Source organism: Natator depressus, chromosome 1 (genome assembly GCF_965152275.1).
Source record: "Natator depressus isolate rNatDep1 chromosome 1, rNatDep2.hap1, whole genome shotgun sequence".
NCBI lineage: Eukaryota > Metazoa > Chordata > Testudines > Cheloniidae > Natator > Natator depressus.
Genome location: NC_134234.1, coordinates 184,407,683 through 184,425,757, shown reverse-complemented (window position 1 = coordinate 184,425,757; position 18,075 = coordinate 184,407,683). Strand labels below are relative to the sequence as shown.

The 18,075-nt window shown below is 42.0% G+C and overlaps 1 protein-coding gene across 2 annotated transcripts in view; it reads right to left on the bottom strand.

The window, feature by feature from the left end:
• The window catches only part of RCSD1 (RCSD domain containing 1), a 38,860-nt gene that overhangs the window by 8,559 nt on the left and 12,226 nt on the right, over positions 1–18,075 (bottom strand). For both annotated transcript variants that reach the window (XM_074972253.1, XM_074972254.1), the window contains exon 2: positions 820–927. In XM_074972253.1, coding sequence (XP_074828354.1) covers positions 820–927 — 108 coding nt within the window. The remainder of the gene's footprint in view (positions 1–819; positions 928–18,075) is intronic.

Genomic DNA, 18,075 nt, shown 5'->3' with positions numbered 1-18,075 from the left:
CATTTGTGAGATGCATGCCTTGCATATAATAGTTTTGTTTGTTTTTAATCCAACAGTTACTGAGTTAATTAGGTCTCAGTGTGTATACACACGGACTAAACTGCAGTTTGTGTGTCTGCTGTGCTGTGACTGGATAGAATTGCTTAGGATCAAATAAAGAGGGACAAAACTTTGTTCACTATTTCTGAGCCCTGGACAGCTGATTCAGAGCTTTACAGAAGATTGCTAAGGAACCTATCACCATTATTTATTATTAATTATTATTATTATTATTATTGATGGAGAGCTGCTAGTGAGATGCATGCTGGCTTCTAAGCTGCTTAGTTTGTTGTTCAGCCTCACTATTTAGAGTCTCATTTCTGTTTCATAAATATCAAAACATTTGAGTAAGAAAAGCTAGTTGGGTGCTTTCTAATTAATCAGTAGCCAAAAAGGCCCAGTGCTGAGCTATACATGTGCACCTTGCTTTGATGCCAGCTACCACTGGGGAACTCATGGATGTCTTAGCAGGCTTTTCAGTGTCCCTAAAGCACAAACATCCTGCCACTGGCTAACAAACTTCTTTTAGTAGCCGCTGGAATAGGTATGCAAGAATGTCTACATGTAAATTTAGAATGTATAGCGTACACTGTGCATGAGATTGTTGTGTGTTCTACTACAGTTTGCGAAGCACAATGGGATCATTCAAGATAAAAGTTGCTATCCAAAACTCAAGCCATTATTTTAATGCTTGGATCACCCAATCTCCCCACCTTCACTGGCCAGGGATGAGTCTCCCATTTCTCCATTTTTGTTATCTGTGCCTGAATTGCTCCTTACCTCCTTTCCAGAAATGGTGGCTACTTGCTCCTTGAACTTTCCTGCCAGCTGAGCCACAGATAGGGATGCTGACTTCTCCACCTCTGGATTGGTCTCTGCTGGTCTGCCCTGACAAATCAGAAACAAGATAGTATGTGCCCAGGTCTCACAGATATGGAAAGTTGGAAGGTTGAAAAGTAGACAGGTTATTTATTACTGAGTGCAAGAGTAACTGAGGGCTCAGAGCACTGCTGCCAGATGTGAGTACCTGGTCTAGGAAGAAACCATCCCTGAAAATAGGACCTGTTAATATCTTAAAGTATTCAAGGTTATTAGTAAGGCCTGAATGGCTCAGGGACTTGATAGTGTAGCAGGGAACTTTTCATCTCTAACAGAAGATGCTGTCTGCAGTTCTCCACTTCAGTGGAAAGAAATTAAATGAGATATTTCTACCCACATCGTCCCGGTCACCTTCTGTCTCCAGCAGCAAGTAGAACTGGGCAATAGCAGACATCTCCAACGTCTTTTCTGTGGTGTGGCGGTGATGGAAGGCCTCTCACAACCAGATTTCCCCCTTTCCAATGACTCTTCTGCAAGGAGACTGGGCTTTGAGAAGCCTTCCCTCACAAAGCCTGTGTTCTGCTTGGGGAATGTGTAAGTGTGACTGGGGTGTTACTCTCTGCCCTTTCCCAGTATCTCACCTCTGCAAAGAGACATCAGACTGTAGGAGCTTAGGTAGAGATGCTCCCCCCCCATACCCATTCTGTACTTTGCTGGGAACTGGGGAATTGGATCATGTGATTCTGCCCACCCCCAGGCAGTGTTCCCTCTGCCACAGCCCAGTGGCCCATGTCACCTCATATATTGTTGTTTTGTCATTTTTATCATGTGACACTGGTGAAAAGCCTTGTAATAAGGTGTCCATGGAAACCAAACTTGCTAAGCTCCATTGGTTAGCATCGATTAAAAAAACCAAACTGGGGAAATTGCGAATACTGCATTGACTGGCTTGTCTTGAGCCTTTTCTTCAGAACCTCATAAAATCCAGACAACAGGGAGTTTTCCAGGTTGCAGCCCACTCATTAGAGAACCTCATACTTCTGCATCCCCGCAGCACCAGTGTTAGTGTTTGACCTGTACCACTTCCTTCTCCACACTTCTGTTGCTTAGTCTGAAAAGTCCCACCAGAAGCTGGTTTTAGGCCAACGCACATTTTCCACAACAGCAGGAACCCCCAAGATTCTTCCCTTTTTGCTTGACTCCATTTGGAAGGAATTGTGGGTTAAGACAGTGGAACTGCGCCTTTGGCTTAGCTGGTAGGCAGAGGGCGCTCTCAGTATGCCAAGGCAGCCCAAAGATGGGACTTTGGCCCTTGTAATACAGAGGGGCATGCTGAAAGAAAGAGCAGTGGAAACTTAAAAGGTCCTTAGATAGCTATTTCCTAGACAAAGAGTGAATCGATGGGGTTATACTGAGAATTAGCCTGAGTCTCACTTCAGTTTTGGATCAAGTTCTTGGCTAAAACTTTGAGATGCAGCACAGTGTGGTTAAGGACCACCTTACTCTTTCCTCATCAGTACAATGGAGATAAAACTGACCCACCTTACAGAGGGTTGCAAGGCTTTAATGTTTGTAAAGTGCTTTATGAACTATTTTAGGGCATGCAGTGCATTCTTCTGACTGTAAGTCTAAGGAGCAACCACTCTTCTATACATTATTTTTTTCCTGACATGGCATGGCTGTCCTCACTTGTACGCTCTGATTCATCTGAGCAGGACAGTATGCTCCTTCTGCAGCCCTCAGCCCCAGATTTCACCTGGGAGGATGTGGCAGCTTTTTTTGGCTTGTTGGCACTATATGCCTGAAAACTTGTCTCCCTTTCTCCCTCAGATTTCGTCAAAGCCCCAAGTGCACAGCAAAAGCTGGATGTCCCCAAGCAGTTTCCCTTTAGCTGATAAAACACATTGTAAATAGAATACATGCTTGTGTGAGTAAGTTTGTCCTTCAGTCCACAGGAAGCAGTGAACATGCCATTCTAATATTAGAACAAGTAGTCCACGGGCTGTGGCCCACAGAACTGCCAGCTGCAGGCTCTCTGATTACACCTCCGATTTCACAACAGGAAAATCCATTTTTCAGATCCTCTCTGGCCATTACACTGCAGTGTTTCATCTGGCTCTTTCTATTGCAGAAGGCTCCTCTCTCACTGCTGAGGGTGCCGTGGGTTTCTCCTTTTCCTACTCTAGCGAATGTACGATGGCACTCTCTCCAATTAAAAGGATGTACACCAAGGTTCCCTCCCCACAACTAAAGGGACAGCACTAGACCCCTCTCTCCCCACTCCTCCAGGAGCATGTACCTCACCCTCACAGTAGGTGTGTAGAGCCCTTGCTTTCACTCTCTCATGGTCCAAAAAAATATACTAGACAAGTGTTTGGCCAATTCCAGGGTATTCTTTTCACTTTGGGGGGATATGCCAAGGCTCTCTGAGACTGTGCTTGGGAAACAGGACACTAAGACCAGCTGTCACCTTGATAAAATTGAATAGGTTTGCTATTGTCTTGTTAGAAAGATAGATCTACTCAGGCCAATAAGTTGTGCTGTTTGTAGTCAACTTTAGTTGAGTAGCATCACTGAGGGAGGGATTGGGTTTTTTCCTGTCAGAGCAGTCATGAGTGCCCCATTGTAATTGTAATCAATTCCATGCTTTGGTGAGGGCCTCGGGCAGTGGTGTACCTCAATCCCTCTTAATCATTTAGTCTCCTTTGGGCTGCAATACTTTGGTCTTATTTTGGTTGCTGGGTTTAGTTTGCAGGTGCTGGCCTGTGATACACAGGAGATCAGACCAAATGATCTGGTGGTCCCTTCCAGCCTTAAACCCTATGACTCTATTATAGGTGAATTAATAAGATGCTAGGTTAGGAAGTCCTATCCCACCAATAGTCAGTAAAATGGTGATTGCTGGTCTCAGAGGTCTTTTAGTTTCCCACAAAAATGAGCATCCAAGGGGATCCTGTATTATTTGGAGTAATGTCAGTCAGACTCTCTGTTGGAGAGCAGTGAAGAGGGACTCAAACTGCAGCATCAAGTTTGGAATGTTTCTGCCTTCAAAAGGCGAGTGTAGTTTACCGATATTTATAAAAGTTTCACATTTTCCTTTTTCAGTTAGTGGGTTTGAAATGGACATTAGCATGTTTTCCAAGCCAATTCTTATTATTCACTTTCTTTTAAAGTCAACTTTGTGCTGATCAGGCAGCCCTGGAGAGCGAAGCCTCCTATTTATTCACAGAACAAGCACTGCAGCAACTCAAGTTTCCCATCACTTCCCTGACAATGTCCTTCTTCCCTGTTCTAGAGGGACCCCCTATTGAGCTAAAAGGGGAATTTACTTTCACATCCAATTCTTTGCCTCTGCTGACACTGCCCCACCCAGGGCCAATCAGATTTGTTTTAATGTGGATACATGTTGACTTTGCCCTGGACAGGACTGAGAGCACATAGGCCATCTGTGACAGGGTGCACAGATTTTTAGTGCCCTCTGGAGAGAATCCCTCCCCCCCCCTCACCGGCATGGTTCACCCTATCCCATTCATGACCCTTGTGGGAGGCCCTGCCAAGACAGACAGTTGTGTGGGAAATAAGGGCCTTTCTGAGCTGAGGTAATCAGATGCAACTGAGCCTAGTTAGAGCCTGGGAGCTGGTGTACACTAGAAAGTTAGGTCGACCCAACTACGTCGCTCAGAGATGTAGTTAAGCCGACCCAGGGTAGATAATTCTTCTGTCGAGCTAGTGCTCTTTGACCTAGTTACTGCCTCTGAGAGGTGGATTTACTACAGCTGTGACACTGTAAAGTTCCTAATGTAGGCATAGCCTATGCCTTAGACTTGGCTTATTTCAAAAGAGAGAAGTTCTACTGAAGCACCCAGGACAGGGAGATTTAGAGACAGAAGAGCTTCCCTGTGTGTATTGTTTGTGCATTTACAAAAAGTTCTGTTTTGGGGGGGATCCTGGATTTAATCCACATAAAATGAATGTAGCCAGAGACTAAATGATGGGGGCAGATTTGATCATCTTTTCATTTCACAAGAATCCTGTGAAATTAAACCTGAAACCCCTGAGGTTTTTTGTGTGCTTAACATAGGCCTTCTCTGAAGCTCCATTCTAGCCAACCCTGGCGTTGCCACTCTACCCCAAAGCCTCTGGATGGTCATAGTACAGATTCTTGTTAGATTTGAACCTCATGGTCCCTGTGTGTGAAAGGTATCCCAGTAGGAATCCTTGACCAGGCATTTCCCGGTTTTGTTCATCTTTATGCCTACTTAGATCATGCCTTTAATGAGCCATGTTAGGATGGCAATGGGGGCAGAAGTAGGGTTGCCAGTTTTCATTGGACATATTCCAGGAGGTTTCATCACAGGACAAAATCTTTAATTTAAGATTAATCCGTAATTCCTGGAGACTCCAGGACAATCCTGGAGGATTGGCAACCCTAGACAGATAATCAGAAATGACCTTGTTCTTGGACCAGTTTACTTTATAGCCTGTCAAGAAAGACCAAGTTTCATTTAGGTCATCAAGAATCTAGTTCAATGGTCTGGTTTAAGTAACTTTTAAATACCAGCTGGATAACAACAGTAACTTATAATCCTCTTCACCCCTCATTTAATATTCTAACTTCTTGGTGGTTCTTCTCATGTTTCTTTCCCCACCACACATATAACTTCAAAAGGTCAAAGAGGCACAGAACAAATGTAGCAAAAATAACCAGATCTACCCTGTTAATTCTTAGAGATAGAGAAACTAAGGCAGAGAAATCTCAGTAATCAGTATCTTATCTATGTGACTATGGATAATCTTTGGTAGATAAAGGAATAGGACCCAAGAATCTTGATCTTCAGATTTCTGCTCTAACCTGCTATACAGTTTAGACAGAAGTCCTAAAGCCAGAAGTGGACAGCTTTGCCTGGTACAGCATGCGCTAGATGTGGACTAGGTGAGATCAGCACTTTGGCATACTACTCTAGCTGAAGGGCTGGCATAGCAGAGACCGCTTTTATTTTTTGAATGGCTATTGCTGAAGATGTAGGCTCTCTGAATTCCCATTCCCATTCCACCCTTGAAAATGCTTTCCCCCAGTTTGATACCTGGGTAAGTCCGGTCAGTGTGACTCCCATACAGCTCTAGTGATGTGCCTCAGACACAGCAGGTTGTTTGCAGCTGAGTGATTAGGAAAAAAATAAAATAAAATCTCAAGATTCATAAAAGCCTGGCAAATGGTGTGGCCAGGGCTCTCCCTCCACTACCTTAACCTTCAGCAGCAGCTGTATTCCACTGGAACAATTCAAATGTCCATCAACAGTGGGAGATTCTTCAGTGTGGGAGACAGAATTTGTACAGGAGCTGGCTAGACTACAGAATTCACCCCTGCAAGAGATAAAAATGAGCACAGGCCTCACTGCATTCAGAACTAAATGCAAAACTCATCTCTTACATTGAGCTTTCCCTCTGTCATGTCTTCCATGCACACCTGACTAAGTAATCAACCTATTTCTCCTGAAAATTGCAAAGAAAAAGATTGTCAGTTTGATTTTTCAGATACTGCAGTAGTGGGATCCATAAGAATACCAAGATAGACTGAGGAGGGACACTGGGGTGTCCTTTGAAGTTCAGCAGCCAGGCAATCAGACAGTTTTAGGTTTTGTCTACATAGCAATGTTTTTTAGTATAAACTAAGGAGTGAATTTAAACCTCTAATTATATCACTATAACTCCCTTTGGGGACACTCTTATTCTGGTAGAATAGTGGCTTATTTGGTTTAGCTTATGTCACTTGGGAAGGGGTTTAAACTAAACTGAAAGCCAAACAGCCATAAGATGATAACAGCTTTTATTTACTATCTGTTTGAGCAGGATTTGAATCTGGTCTAGAGAGGAAAGGCTCCACCTTTGTCAGTCCCAAAAACTATCCTGTCCCCACCCCCAGATTAATTTTTACTCAGGAAGGAGAATTTAAAGAGGTCTAGTCCAGTCTCTTGCTCTCTCAATTGGGAAAGCTGCAGAGCTGGCTAGATATAGCACAGCATGTGGGCAAGTCAGTCATTTTTCTATTTGGTGGCTGGAAACAGACAGGAGACAAGCTTTCATTTTCAATCCCATGTGGGAGTACCTGTTAAGTGAATGGATTTTTAAGTGCAGGTCAGATTAAATCAGTGGTTTGCAATTAAAGGAGAAACATACAATAGCCTATACCAGAGTATTCATTAAAATTTCATTTTTAAAAACTAATTTTAATACAAAAAAGTTTGGAATAGCCATTTACTTTGGTCAGAGCAGAGTTAAGATCCAGGTTGTCGATGAACAGATTTCTTTTGAAAAATACTGTTCATTATCTGAAATTCAAGGTGAAAAAAAGTGGTTCTATTTTATGTTTTCAGTTAAGCCTTTTTATAAACGATATGTTGCCACTTTCATCAGGATGCTATTAAGAAGGGAGCCGTGTAAGAACAGGAAGTGGAACAATAAGTAGAAAGGGAGGAGTAAGAGCACAAAACCAAGAAAAAAAAATGAATCAAAAGGCACGGAGTTAGGAAAGTAGCTGAATGATAGCACAAGAACAGGAGAGAAAGAGGAAAACAAAATTAGCAGAGCCTATGCACAGTACAAGGCTATTAATTCTCTGTATTACCCATGAAAATATCAGCTAAAGCTAAGCAGAGGTTACCCACGAAGTGGGAGGGCTCAGGCTTACATTGGTCTGTACTTTACATCCCTAGAAGGAAATCCCACAATGATTGTTCAGATTCAGAGCTCAGGATCATGCTGGGCCCCCAGAACAAGAAACATTACATCCAAAGATGTAAGACTTGAGTAAACAAACCTTTTCTTGATACACCGACCTCCCTCCATCCCAACAAAGCAGCTTTCTTCCCTTCCTGCAGCCCACTCAACAAATCATTGCATTTTGGCATCTTCAAGTCTTCAATTTAGGAGGGATTTGTGTGATTTATTTCTCCTTTTGGTTTCTTATCTGCAGCGAAGACTCTCCTTGCTCTGATGGTGTTAACTTAATGCAGCTGTCTGCAGAAGTGCTTGCAGAGAGAGAGAGATTGGGGCTCTGGCTAGAGTTCCCATAATTACCCCAGCCTCTCCAGAAGAAGGTGCTGCAGGAGCTTATGCAGTAGCTCTGGCTGTGGAGGAGTTCACAGTTATTCAAGTCCCACTCTCCTCTGTAAGGAGCCATGTTAGGGAATGCAGTTAGGATGCTGACCGTAGAGGAAACTCTCAGCAGCCAGAGAAGCTGAATGCATTCGAGCCACATGATAGATCAGAACTTTGTGTTGTTTAAAGATCCCAGAATGCAGGAATTCCCATCTTCTTTCTCTTCACACTCATTTGATGCCCCATTTCAGAGGAAGAACAACTGGCCTCGAGTGTCCATAGGTTCTCCCTGCTAGACAGCAGGGGTAAGATATAGCAGAAAGCCAAGGAAATAAAATCAGACTTCCATTTAAGGTACAAACATTGCTAAGGGGAGGGGAAGAGAGAGAAATTAAAAAAAAAAAAATTCCAGACTAATATCGGTACACAATCTGGCTGTGAAAAAGTCACATAGCATGATGGGAGATGTAATATTCCCAGCATGCTTTGCTAAATTTCTGCCCTCTGTGTGCAATGTCTGCCATTTTAAAGGGATCGTAAACACGGCTCCAATATGAATTTTTATAAAGGAGAATTAAAAATAGTAAAGAAAACTAAATGCCATAAAACCTTTTCCCAGATCATCTGGGATGGCAAGTGTCTGAACTTTATGGTTTTATTATGGTTTGTACACACAGGGGAAGAGCCCAGAATAGCTAAGGCAGAATAGCTTTTACTGAATAGCTATTCTGTATTAACTCCCTGTGTTGACACACTGATTCCACACTTCATGGATTAATCTAAATCACAAAAAGGCAGTTTTAATGTGGAATCAGACTGTCCCCATGGGGAGCTAGTGTGCAATAGCTATTGTACTTTAAATACACACCCTAACTATGTAACACTAATTTCCCCATGTAGTCAAGCCCTTAAACTTCCATTCTCAAGGCTTCCCCTAACCCAGATTGACAAGCAATGAGTGAAGGGGCCCCATGATCTCATTAGGCAGCCTGAGAATGTGACAGATTTGATATTGCAGGCTTAGTTTAGGGGAAGGTTTGAACGTTATGCTAATAGGTCATGGATTTTAAAAGACCCCTGGTCAGGCTCCAGAACCCCCAACAAGCTGTTAATATAAAAGGCTCTCAGACCAGACTCTGTGACCCTACAGGCTGTCACAGTAGTGTGAATGGGTCCCTTGGCTCAGTGCCAAGGCCCTGAAGGCAGGTTAGAGACCTCTCTGAGTACACATTTCTCCCTGTGGACTCTCCCAGCTGTTGCCTTTATGTGGATTCTGGTGGCCCTTTGACAAGCGAGTGCTCATTTACCGCAAATGAGTGCCAGAAAGCAAGGAAAAAAATAGGCAAGGAAGTAAGAAAAGGAAAGGAACTCCTGAACTGTGAATGCTACTTTGTTGCTAGAGCCCAGTATTCTACTCTACACCACCTTTCTTCAGCCCTAATTTCAATGAAAACAGGAGCCATCACAAGCAACTTCAAGGAAGACATGCAAGTAGGGTCACTGCAAACATGCATCAGCATAATCTTCCACTATAGCACTGATTCAGGCTATGTCTACACTAGCACTTGTGTCTGTAAAAAAGCCACACCCCAACCAACATAAAAGTTTCACCAACAGACATGCCGATGTGAACGGCGTCTCCTGCTGACAGCTTCCGCCGCTCATTGGGGGTGGATTAATTATGCCATTGGCATAGAGCGATTACAAGGGAGACCTTACAGTAGTGCAGCTGCAGCGGTACAGCTGTGCCACTGTAAGGTCTCATGTGTAGACATAGCCCTAGGGTTTCTTTGCGGATTCTTTGAGATTCCAGTGTTTCTGCAGAATAATTTTCTAGCCTCTGTTTCCACACCATTGCAGTTCCATCTTCCTACCCCTGCAAATAGATTAGCCACAAGAATAGATAAGAGTGGAAAATTGCCCCTTTTCAAATGAATAACGTGTTAAGTCTGAAGTATAACAACGAGGAACATTAATTATTTCCTATAGATAATCTGAATAGAAGCATATGGCTAAAACACTTTGTCAGTGTAGCTGAATTCTCTTGAAAAGACATTTCACAATAATAAGGGTGTTCGTTTGAAAGAGGAAGGGAAAGTTCTCTGATGGGCACATTAAAGTGCACTTGAAAAACTTCAGGGAGTGGATTTTTTTAGGACAAAACTGGGTGAAAAAAATTCAATTTTACTTAAAATTATTCAAGATACAAATATTCCACTAAACACACTAGTGTATGTGTTCTGAAAGATTTCAGAGTAGCAGCCGTGTTAGTCTGCATTCGCAAAAAGAAAAGGAGTACTAGTGGCACCTTAGAGACTAACAAATTTATTTGAGCATAAGCTTTCGTGAGCTACAGCTCACTTCATCGGATGCATTCAGGGGAAAATACAGTGGGGAGATTTATATACATAGAGACCTAAAAGTTGCAATTCTTCAACAAAAAAACTTCAAAAAACAGACTCCAACGAGAGATTGCTGAATTGGAATTAATTTGCAAACTGGATACAATTAACTTAGGCTTGAATAGAGACTGGGAGTGGATGGGTCATTACACAAAGGAAAACTATTTCCCCATGTTTATTCCCCTGCAGTGTTCCTCGGATGTTCTTGTCAACTGCTGGAAATGGCCCACCTTGATCATCACTACAGAAGGTTTTTCTCCCCCGCTGTCCTGCTAGTAATAGCTCACCTTAAGTGATCACTCTCATTACAGTGTGTATGGTAACACCCATTGTTTCATGTTCTGTGTGTATATAAATCTCCCCACTGTATTTTCCCCTGAATGCATCCGATGAAGTGAGCTGTAGCTCACGAAAGCTTATGCTCAAATAAATTTGTTAGTCTCTAAGGTGCCACAAGTCCTCCTTTTGTTTCTGTTCTGAAAGAGTTTGCTTTAAAAAAAAAATCCAAGTTTTGCTACAGATTTCCAGTAGTCTAGTCCTGTTTTTTCTCTCCTGAGAACTCCATGTAGCACAATTACCGTCTTTGAGCTCATAGGCAAGAACCCTACAATGGTTAACATAAGAGTATTCTACATCTGCAGCAATGACCAATAGAAAACATAAAATAGATACTTAATCAGCCAGAAGAGGCAAAAGAACAGCAGCTCCTACTTACAACATGGCTACTTTAGAACTACAGCTTCTTCTTATGATGCTCTATGGCAAAGTAGATTCATCTACTGAGTCTATAACCACCACCTACTATATTCTTCATTCATTCATGCCACTACTCTCTTACCCTACTCTAGATCCTTTAAAAATGTAGTAAAGCTTTTTTAATGTTACCCCACTTTCCTGATACTTTCACTAAACCCTTCATAGTATAGTCTGTCACCTTACATCACCTAAACCAGTGGTTCTCAGCCAATTTACCATTGTGGGCCACATAGGCAGGTCTCTATGTGTTATGTGGGCCTCATCTACACCACACACACACTCTACATATATGGCCCTGAGGATATCACATGGGCTGCAGCTTTGTGCTAATTGGGCTGCAAGTGGCCTGTGGGTTGAGAACCACTGATTTAAACTCTTCATAAAGAGCCTCTCTTTACTGGAACACTCGTCACTCTCTCATATTAGGTGATCAATGTTTCTTTAACATGACATGTGTTACAGAGCCCATCTTTATGTCTATTCAATATATATAAATAATTATTCAAACCAGAGCAACCAGTTGGCAGTCTAAATAGGACTACTTCACTGATCCTTTTATAACTTTGGAATAGCACATTGTCCTCTATTTTGGGGCATACTTCACAGAATATTCTTCCTCTTTTCTCCTTGGTCCAAAAATTCTGGCCACTCCTTTTAAGTCCTTTATGAATTAAACTTTTAAATTCCTACTTACTGAAAGGAATCTTTATATCAATTTCTCCATTTTAAAGCTTTTTTTGCTTCCTCATCTACCATTTCATTGCCACATATCCCAACATGTGCTGGAATCCATGCTATTACTATGTTCACACCCAACCATACTAACTTGTTGTCAAAAACAATATTTCCTTTATGAAATCACTCCTTTTTGAGGTAGAGCTATGGCTGCTTGGTCCTGCCAAATTTAAAGAGCCAACAATCAGAAGGGCATTCTCAGGAAAACATTCTAAAAGAGGACAACCCAACACTAGGGGAAATTAGTAAAGAGCAGGAATTTGCCAAAGCATTGGTGATAGCTGCTGCTATAATAGTTAAGGTATGTTATGAGAGAACATGCCTTTGTTTATTATAAGTAGAGGGAGAGCACCTGCTTGTACATTGTTGTACCGTAGGGTGCACTGTTCCAATTTGGTGTCTAGCAGTCCCTACTCATGATGATGCAATCAGCCTGTGTCACCAACTACGAAGGGCTAGGAGAAACAGCCCAATGGTTTTCCTACTGGGACTCTATCACAAAGCTGTTTCCTGTTTGTGTGTGTTTGGAAGATGGCACTTGCTTATGGCTCCTTCTCTGGTCCTGTTGCCAAAATTACCTCAGAGGAGCGTAAAGCAGATTGCCTATGGCTCCTCCACACCAGCACTCCTAGTTACCCCATGTACTGGATTTTTTTTTTTAAAAAAAAGTGGCCCTGTTTAATGATGAACCTCACCAACTACGGCGACTTCCAACCCTCCAGACTGTTTAACCAAAGAGTCACACGATCAGCTGCAGCTCCATTGCTCTGAATAGTGCTGTTTATGCCAGCAGTGACTCTGGTATGGAGTTGTGAGAACCTTGGTGGCTGAATGCAGCTGAGGCAAACCCTGCAAATAAGCTGCTCTGCCCTTCCCAGCAGACTTATAGGAAACATCTGTAGACTTTAGAAAAGCTGCCTACAGTTGCAGTTTCCTGTTTCAAAGAAAATGGTCATTGTAATTAAAATAAATGATACAAGTTCTATTTAAATGTATCCTCTGATAAAGTCATTCTCCCTGTTCTTGAGGCCTTTTTCCACTAGTAAGGTAGATGCACTGACTAATGCTACATAGTGTCAGACTTGCTGTGGCAGATGCAAGCTCAGAAATAGACACCTTTCTGTGCAAGTTCTATCTTCCAGGTAGATTTCTTGTTCCACAAGAGTAAATGTGGCTGAAATCTAAGCTTAATTATTTAGGAGAGACAGTTTAGTGACTCAGTGTTGGCCTTAGGGCCTCTTGAAATAGCGGTATGGGTCACAAAGTGGAAGAGACAAAGACACCTCTACTGCCTTTGTAGAGCTCTGTAATCTGGTATCCTAGCTTCAATACAATTAGGACTGAAAAGGGCCTTATAGAGGTAGGGTATGCCAGCTACCCAGTAGTTTTTGGCTGGTGCTTAAACTTTTGAGACTAGATTAATAGTAGATTTCTGTGCTTTTCTTCACTCCATGGTATGCAAGTCAAAGGAGCATATGGCCTGTGCTGCCTAAACAGTGTCTTTGGAGATTAGGAAAACTAGAAAAGAAAGCTGTGAAAAATACAAGATGGAAACAAATTGTTTTCATTAGTAATAATGATACTTAGCATTTGCATAGTGCCTACATAATCAAAGCACTATGTATATGAATACTCACAACATCCTCATAAGGCATGTGGGTAATACTACCTCACTTTTACAGATTGAGAAGCTGATGGACAAAGGTAAACAACTTGTCCACAGCCACACTAAGTCCAAGACAAAAAATCTAGATGTGACTTTAAGACCTCCTGATTCCCAGCTCAGTGTATATTCCTCCAGAGCACATTGGTTCTTTATTAGTGCAACACACGTTAAAGTGTTCCCTAATGTGAGAGTTCCACTTGTCACAAACCCATGCCTAGACCAGCCTAGCATTTGCACAGGATTATTTAGTTCCTAGTGAATTATTGGTTACTCCTTGTCTCAGTGTTCATCTTTCCTTAAGGGGGATTCATTCTTTTGGGTAAATGGTCTTGACTGAAACGGATAGCTTTTTTCATTTGAAAACTGTAGTATATAGTCTTAAATATGCACATACTACAATATATTTGTTAGAGGGCCGTCAACATCCTGTCTTGGAAAAGTGCAAACCCTTTGTGTCCCCAGTTACTGTTTATTATATCTGGCTATATGTATAGTAGGCACTTCCTGTGACAGGAGCCTTGTCTAGCGTAGCCTGCATACTGTCTTTGGGGAAAGGAAATAAGGAGCCACTCCCTACCCACATATCCACTCTCCAAAGTGAAAGAGCCCCCAGTACTTTGAGGACCACTGAAGTAACTTTCATAATGAGGACACACTAGATTAAAGTGACCATATGTCCTGTTTTTATGTGGTCCTAGGAACTTAATTTTGGACATTTGAAGTGTCCTGGCTTTTCACTTTATTAATCAAAACATTTTGTTTTTAGAATTACAGAATAAGTAGAATTGCTTTATTTACCAGGAACAAACAATCTAATGAAATGAGTGTTCAGTGTGATGAACAGTGTGGAGTAAAGAGAAGCCAAAGGAATAGGGACACTGACAAAACTCTTTGCCTGTTCCAAGCGACTGTTAGTGGCACTTGTTCAGGGCTTTGTGATAAAAATCATTGAGAATGCTAAGATAATATATGTGTGTCAGAGGGGGGAGAAATACTCCATTCCTCTGAGAAATAAGCATGTGTTGCTATCAGTGCTTAATTTGTAATGAAAGAGGTGCCGGGGCTCAAACAATTTTTTTTACATTCATGACTGACGCAGCAAGCCCAGAAATTCTGGGGCTATGAACTGCCAAGCCTAGAGGTGCCGAGGCTCATCCCCGGCAAGCCCTGGCACAAATTAAGCACTGGTTGGTATTAAATCAAAAGCTGGCAGTAGTGAAACCAGAACACTTTAAAATAAATCTTAGTTTTTGATGTTGAAAATAAGAATCTTAGACTAGATGAAAATGCCCTGCTTGAGAGATAGCTCAGGGCTCCTTTTACTGGGAAGTCAAACTGAGGGAAAGGGGCATCCATAATTCTGGCAGCTAAATTCCTGTATTATAGGAGACTCAGTGCATCACCTTACCAGTAACTTTCCTGAACAATTAAAGATCCAGGATCCCTTTCCAAAAGCATCACACTTGATTGTTCCTGGTCCCCAGGACTTTCAAACTCAAGCCTCTTCTCCTGAGTGTGAAAGCAGTAGTTAGCAATTATTAAAGTCATCCTGTAACCACAGTTCAGGAAGACCTCTTCTTCCCGACATACAAACTGTGCTCTCATATTGGTTTGCTTATCCCTGGCAGATGTAACTCAAAGGCACAGGACTGGCTCTAGACACAAGCAGACAAAAAACTTCTGTAGATACTTAAGCACACACTTTATGTGGTTTGGGGGCAAGAAAGAATTTGATCCTCTCTGAAAGGGGCCTTGAAGCTAGCAGGCTACTGAGGTTTCTGAGGTCATGTGAAGCTTGAGGAATCTAGCTATACTCATGTTTTTGGGATAGCCTGCCTCATCCTCTTCTTGAGACACAAAGACTGATCCTGCCCTTAATGTAGCAATGCTGGCAGCTTTTATCTGCAGCTGACAACAGCTGTTACAAAGACTATGGCCAGACTGAGATGGTCCCTATTGCTTCATCTCCATGAAGTTCTTGGAACCATTAACAGGAAACTCTATTGGTGGTATATGGGGTTTGTCGTTGGTGTCCATTCTGTTAACACTTTCCCCAAGGTGCATCAGGGGAACATGGCAGTGCTCAATGAGAGGGGCATTAATAACCACTCTACTAAGACATTGCCCATTTAGCTAATGCCGTTTGAACCACAACCACCCCACCTCCCACTCCTGAGTTTCCCAGCCTGTCTCTTCCCATGTACAGGATCCTGCTTGGCTACCAAACTTGTTTGTTTAACTGATATAAGATTTGACTGCTTTGGTCTGGGAAATATATACAACTTGTCAGCTTTCACCCAAACGAAATAGCGTCTCTCCATACGCACTCCCCAAGTCTTGTTCCTCTGTGTGCTAATCCCTTGTCCTTCTGTAGAAGTCAGATACCTCCTGCTCCTGGGAACAACTGTCAGAATCACTTACCCCATCTACAATGTGTGCATGTAGGGGGAGAATAATGCAGTCTGGGATAATTTAAATTAATATGCTGCACTTCAATAGCAGCTTTTGTCTAATGATCTCAAAGTATTGCAAACACTAATTGAGGCTGACAACTCCCCACACATGTGAGGAAGTAAGCATTATGTCTGTTTTAGAGCCAACTAAACTAAGGCACACAAGGTAAGTAAATTTGCCAAGGACAACTTGGATGTGTGCTTGTAAGTGAGCTGATAGTCAGGAATAAAACCAAAGAGCCTTGGGTCTCTGTGTATACCACTAGACCACAGTCCCTCTGTAAACAAAGTAGCTTTCTGCTGATGAATTTTTTTCCCCAAAAAAGGGTAAAATATAATTATTAATGTTATCTAAAGAGTAATATTTTAAACGATTCTAGCAGGAATTGTAGCTGTAGGAACAATTCTGGGCTAAATTCTGCTTTCACTTACACAAACATAAATCTAGAATAAGTGCTTTGAAGGGAATGAATACCACTGATGTAACTGAACGCAGAACTTGGCCTAAGCAGCGTACAACAACTTCATTTTGAGAAATGTCTTTCAAACAAACAGTGTCCTCATATACATTGCAAAGTTCAGTAATTTCTCTATCCCTCAGCTAGCGAGAGGTAGAGGCAATGGAGAAATTGCTATCTGGGGAGGTTTGTAATGAGTTGGGTGTTTCAGATGGAACACAGAAAAGGCTGCTTTAGATGAGTGGAGCTGCATAGTACTCAGCTCTCACACCAACAGTTACACAGCTGAGTGAAGAGAAAAAGGAGGTGGCTGACAGTAGACAAGAAGAGGAAGCAGAGACTGGAGTAGAGAGCACTCATTTCTGAAACTAATTCTATTGTTGTAGCCTCCAAGATATAGTCAGTGCTTACCGAGGATCGCTCATAGGAATAGATAGCCTGCACAGGAAGAGCTTAAGAGGACAGACAAAGACAAAGGGTGGGGAAAAGGATGTAGCCTAGTGGCAGAGTGACGGTATGCATGTAATTTATTAATTAGCTTTAAGTGTCAATGTTGAGCTGAGTCTATAGAGAGTTTTTAAAACAAGGAAGGACTTTTTTAAATACCTTCGAACAGCTCCAGGGAGCTGATAGCAGAGCTAAGGATCTGGCTGCTAGTGACTGATTTTTAGAGGACGCAGACACCTACAACTCCCACTGACTTTGACTGGAGTTCTGGGTTCTCAGGACCTCTGCAATCAGGCCCTACACTAGTTGTGTCAAATTGGGCACCCAAAATTAGTGGTCACTCTTGAGAATGTGGGCCTAAACACTTTAAACTTACTCTGGGGAACTTCTAATGATGCATCGGGCGCTCAATAATCTTCCTATGCAAACAAGTCCAACAATGACTGAGTGAAATGTGGTCTGAGGAGAATAGTAGAAGCCAGCAACTCCTGAGTTCTAATCAAACCTCTGACATTGATTCCCTCTGTAGCCTTGAGAAAGTCACTTATCCTTTGTTTCTTAGTTAACCCACCTATAAAATAATTCATTCTCACAATCCACCTCTAAGGTAGAAAGTAATGTTCTTAAAATGCTTTGAAATGTATTATAACTAAACAGTTGCAGTACTTTCCTAGTGGGTAGTTTAAAACCATAAAATTTCCCTTGGATGACAGAAAGGCCAAGTACTGAATGGGGACTAAAATTTCCTCTCCCCAGAAACAGGATCTCCAGGTAAAAGATGAAGCACTGCTGAGCCATGGTGCAGGGGCATCTTATGCTGTCACTGCCTAAGCTATGCATATTTAGAGGGGAATATGGAGAACATTAGTCTCCAGGGCTATCAAGACAGCACTCTTCACCTGCACAAAATTAATTTAAAAATTATGTGTGAAAGAAAAGTAGTGAAAAAATTATACTTGGGCTTCTAGAGAGCATAAGAAACAATGTTAAGTTGCAGAGAGGGAGTGGAGTAAATGCAGTAAGGTAGGAGTCTAGATGATTGCATTACTTATTGGGTTTTCTCTCTCATGAGCTACGTGATGAAAAGGTGTCCCTAAAGGCTTCAATCTTACCTTGTGGGAATCTACAGACTAAAACCAGATTGCTTGACTAGCAAAGATGCTACAAATTATGCTCCAAATCTCCTAAAAAGGAACAGGAAG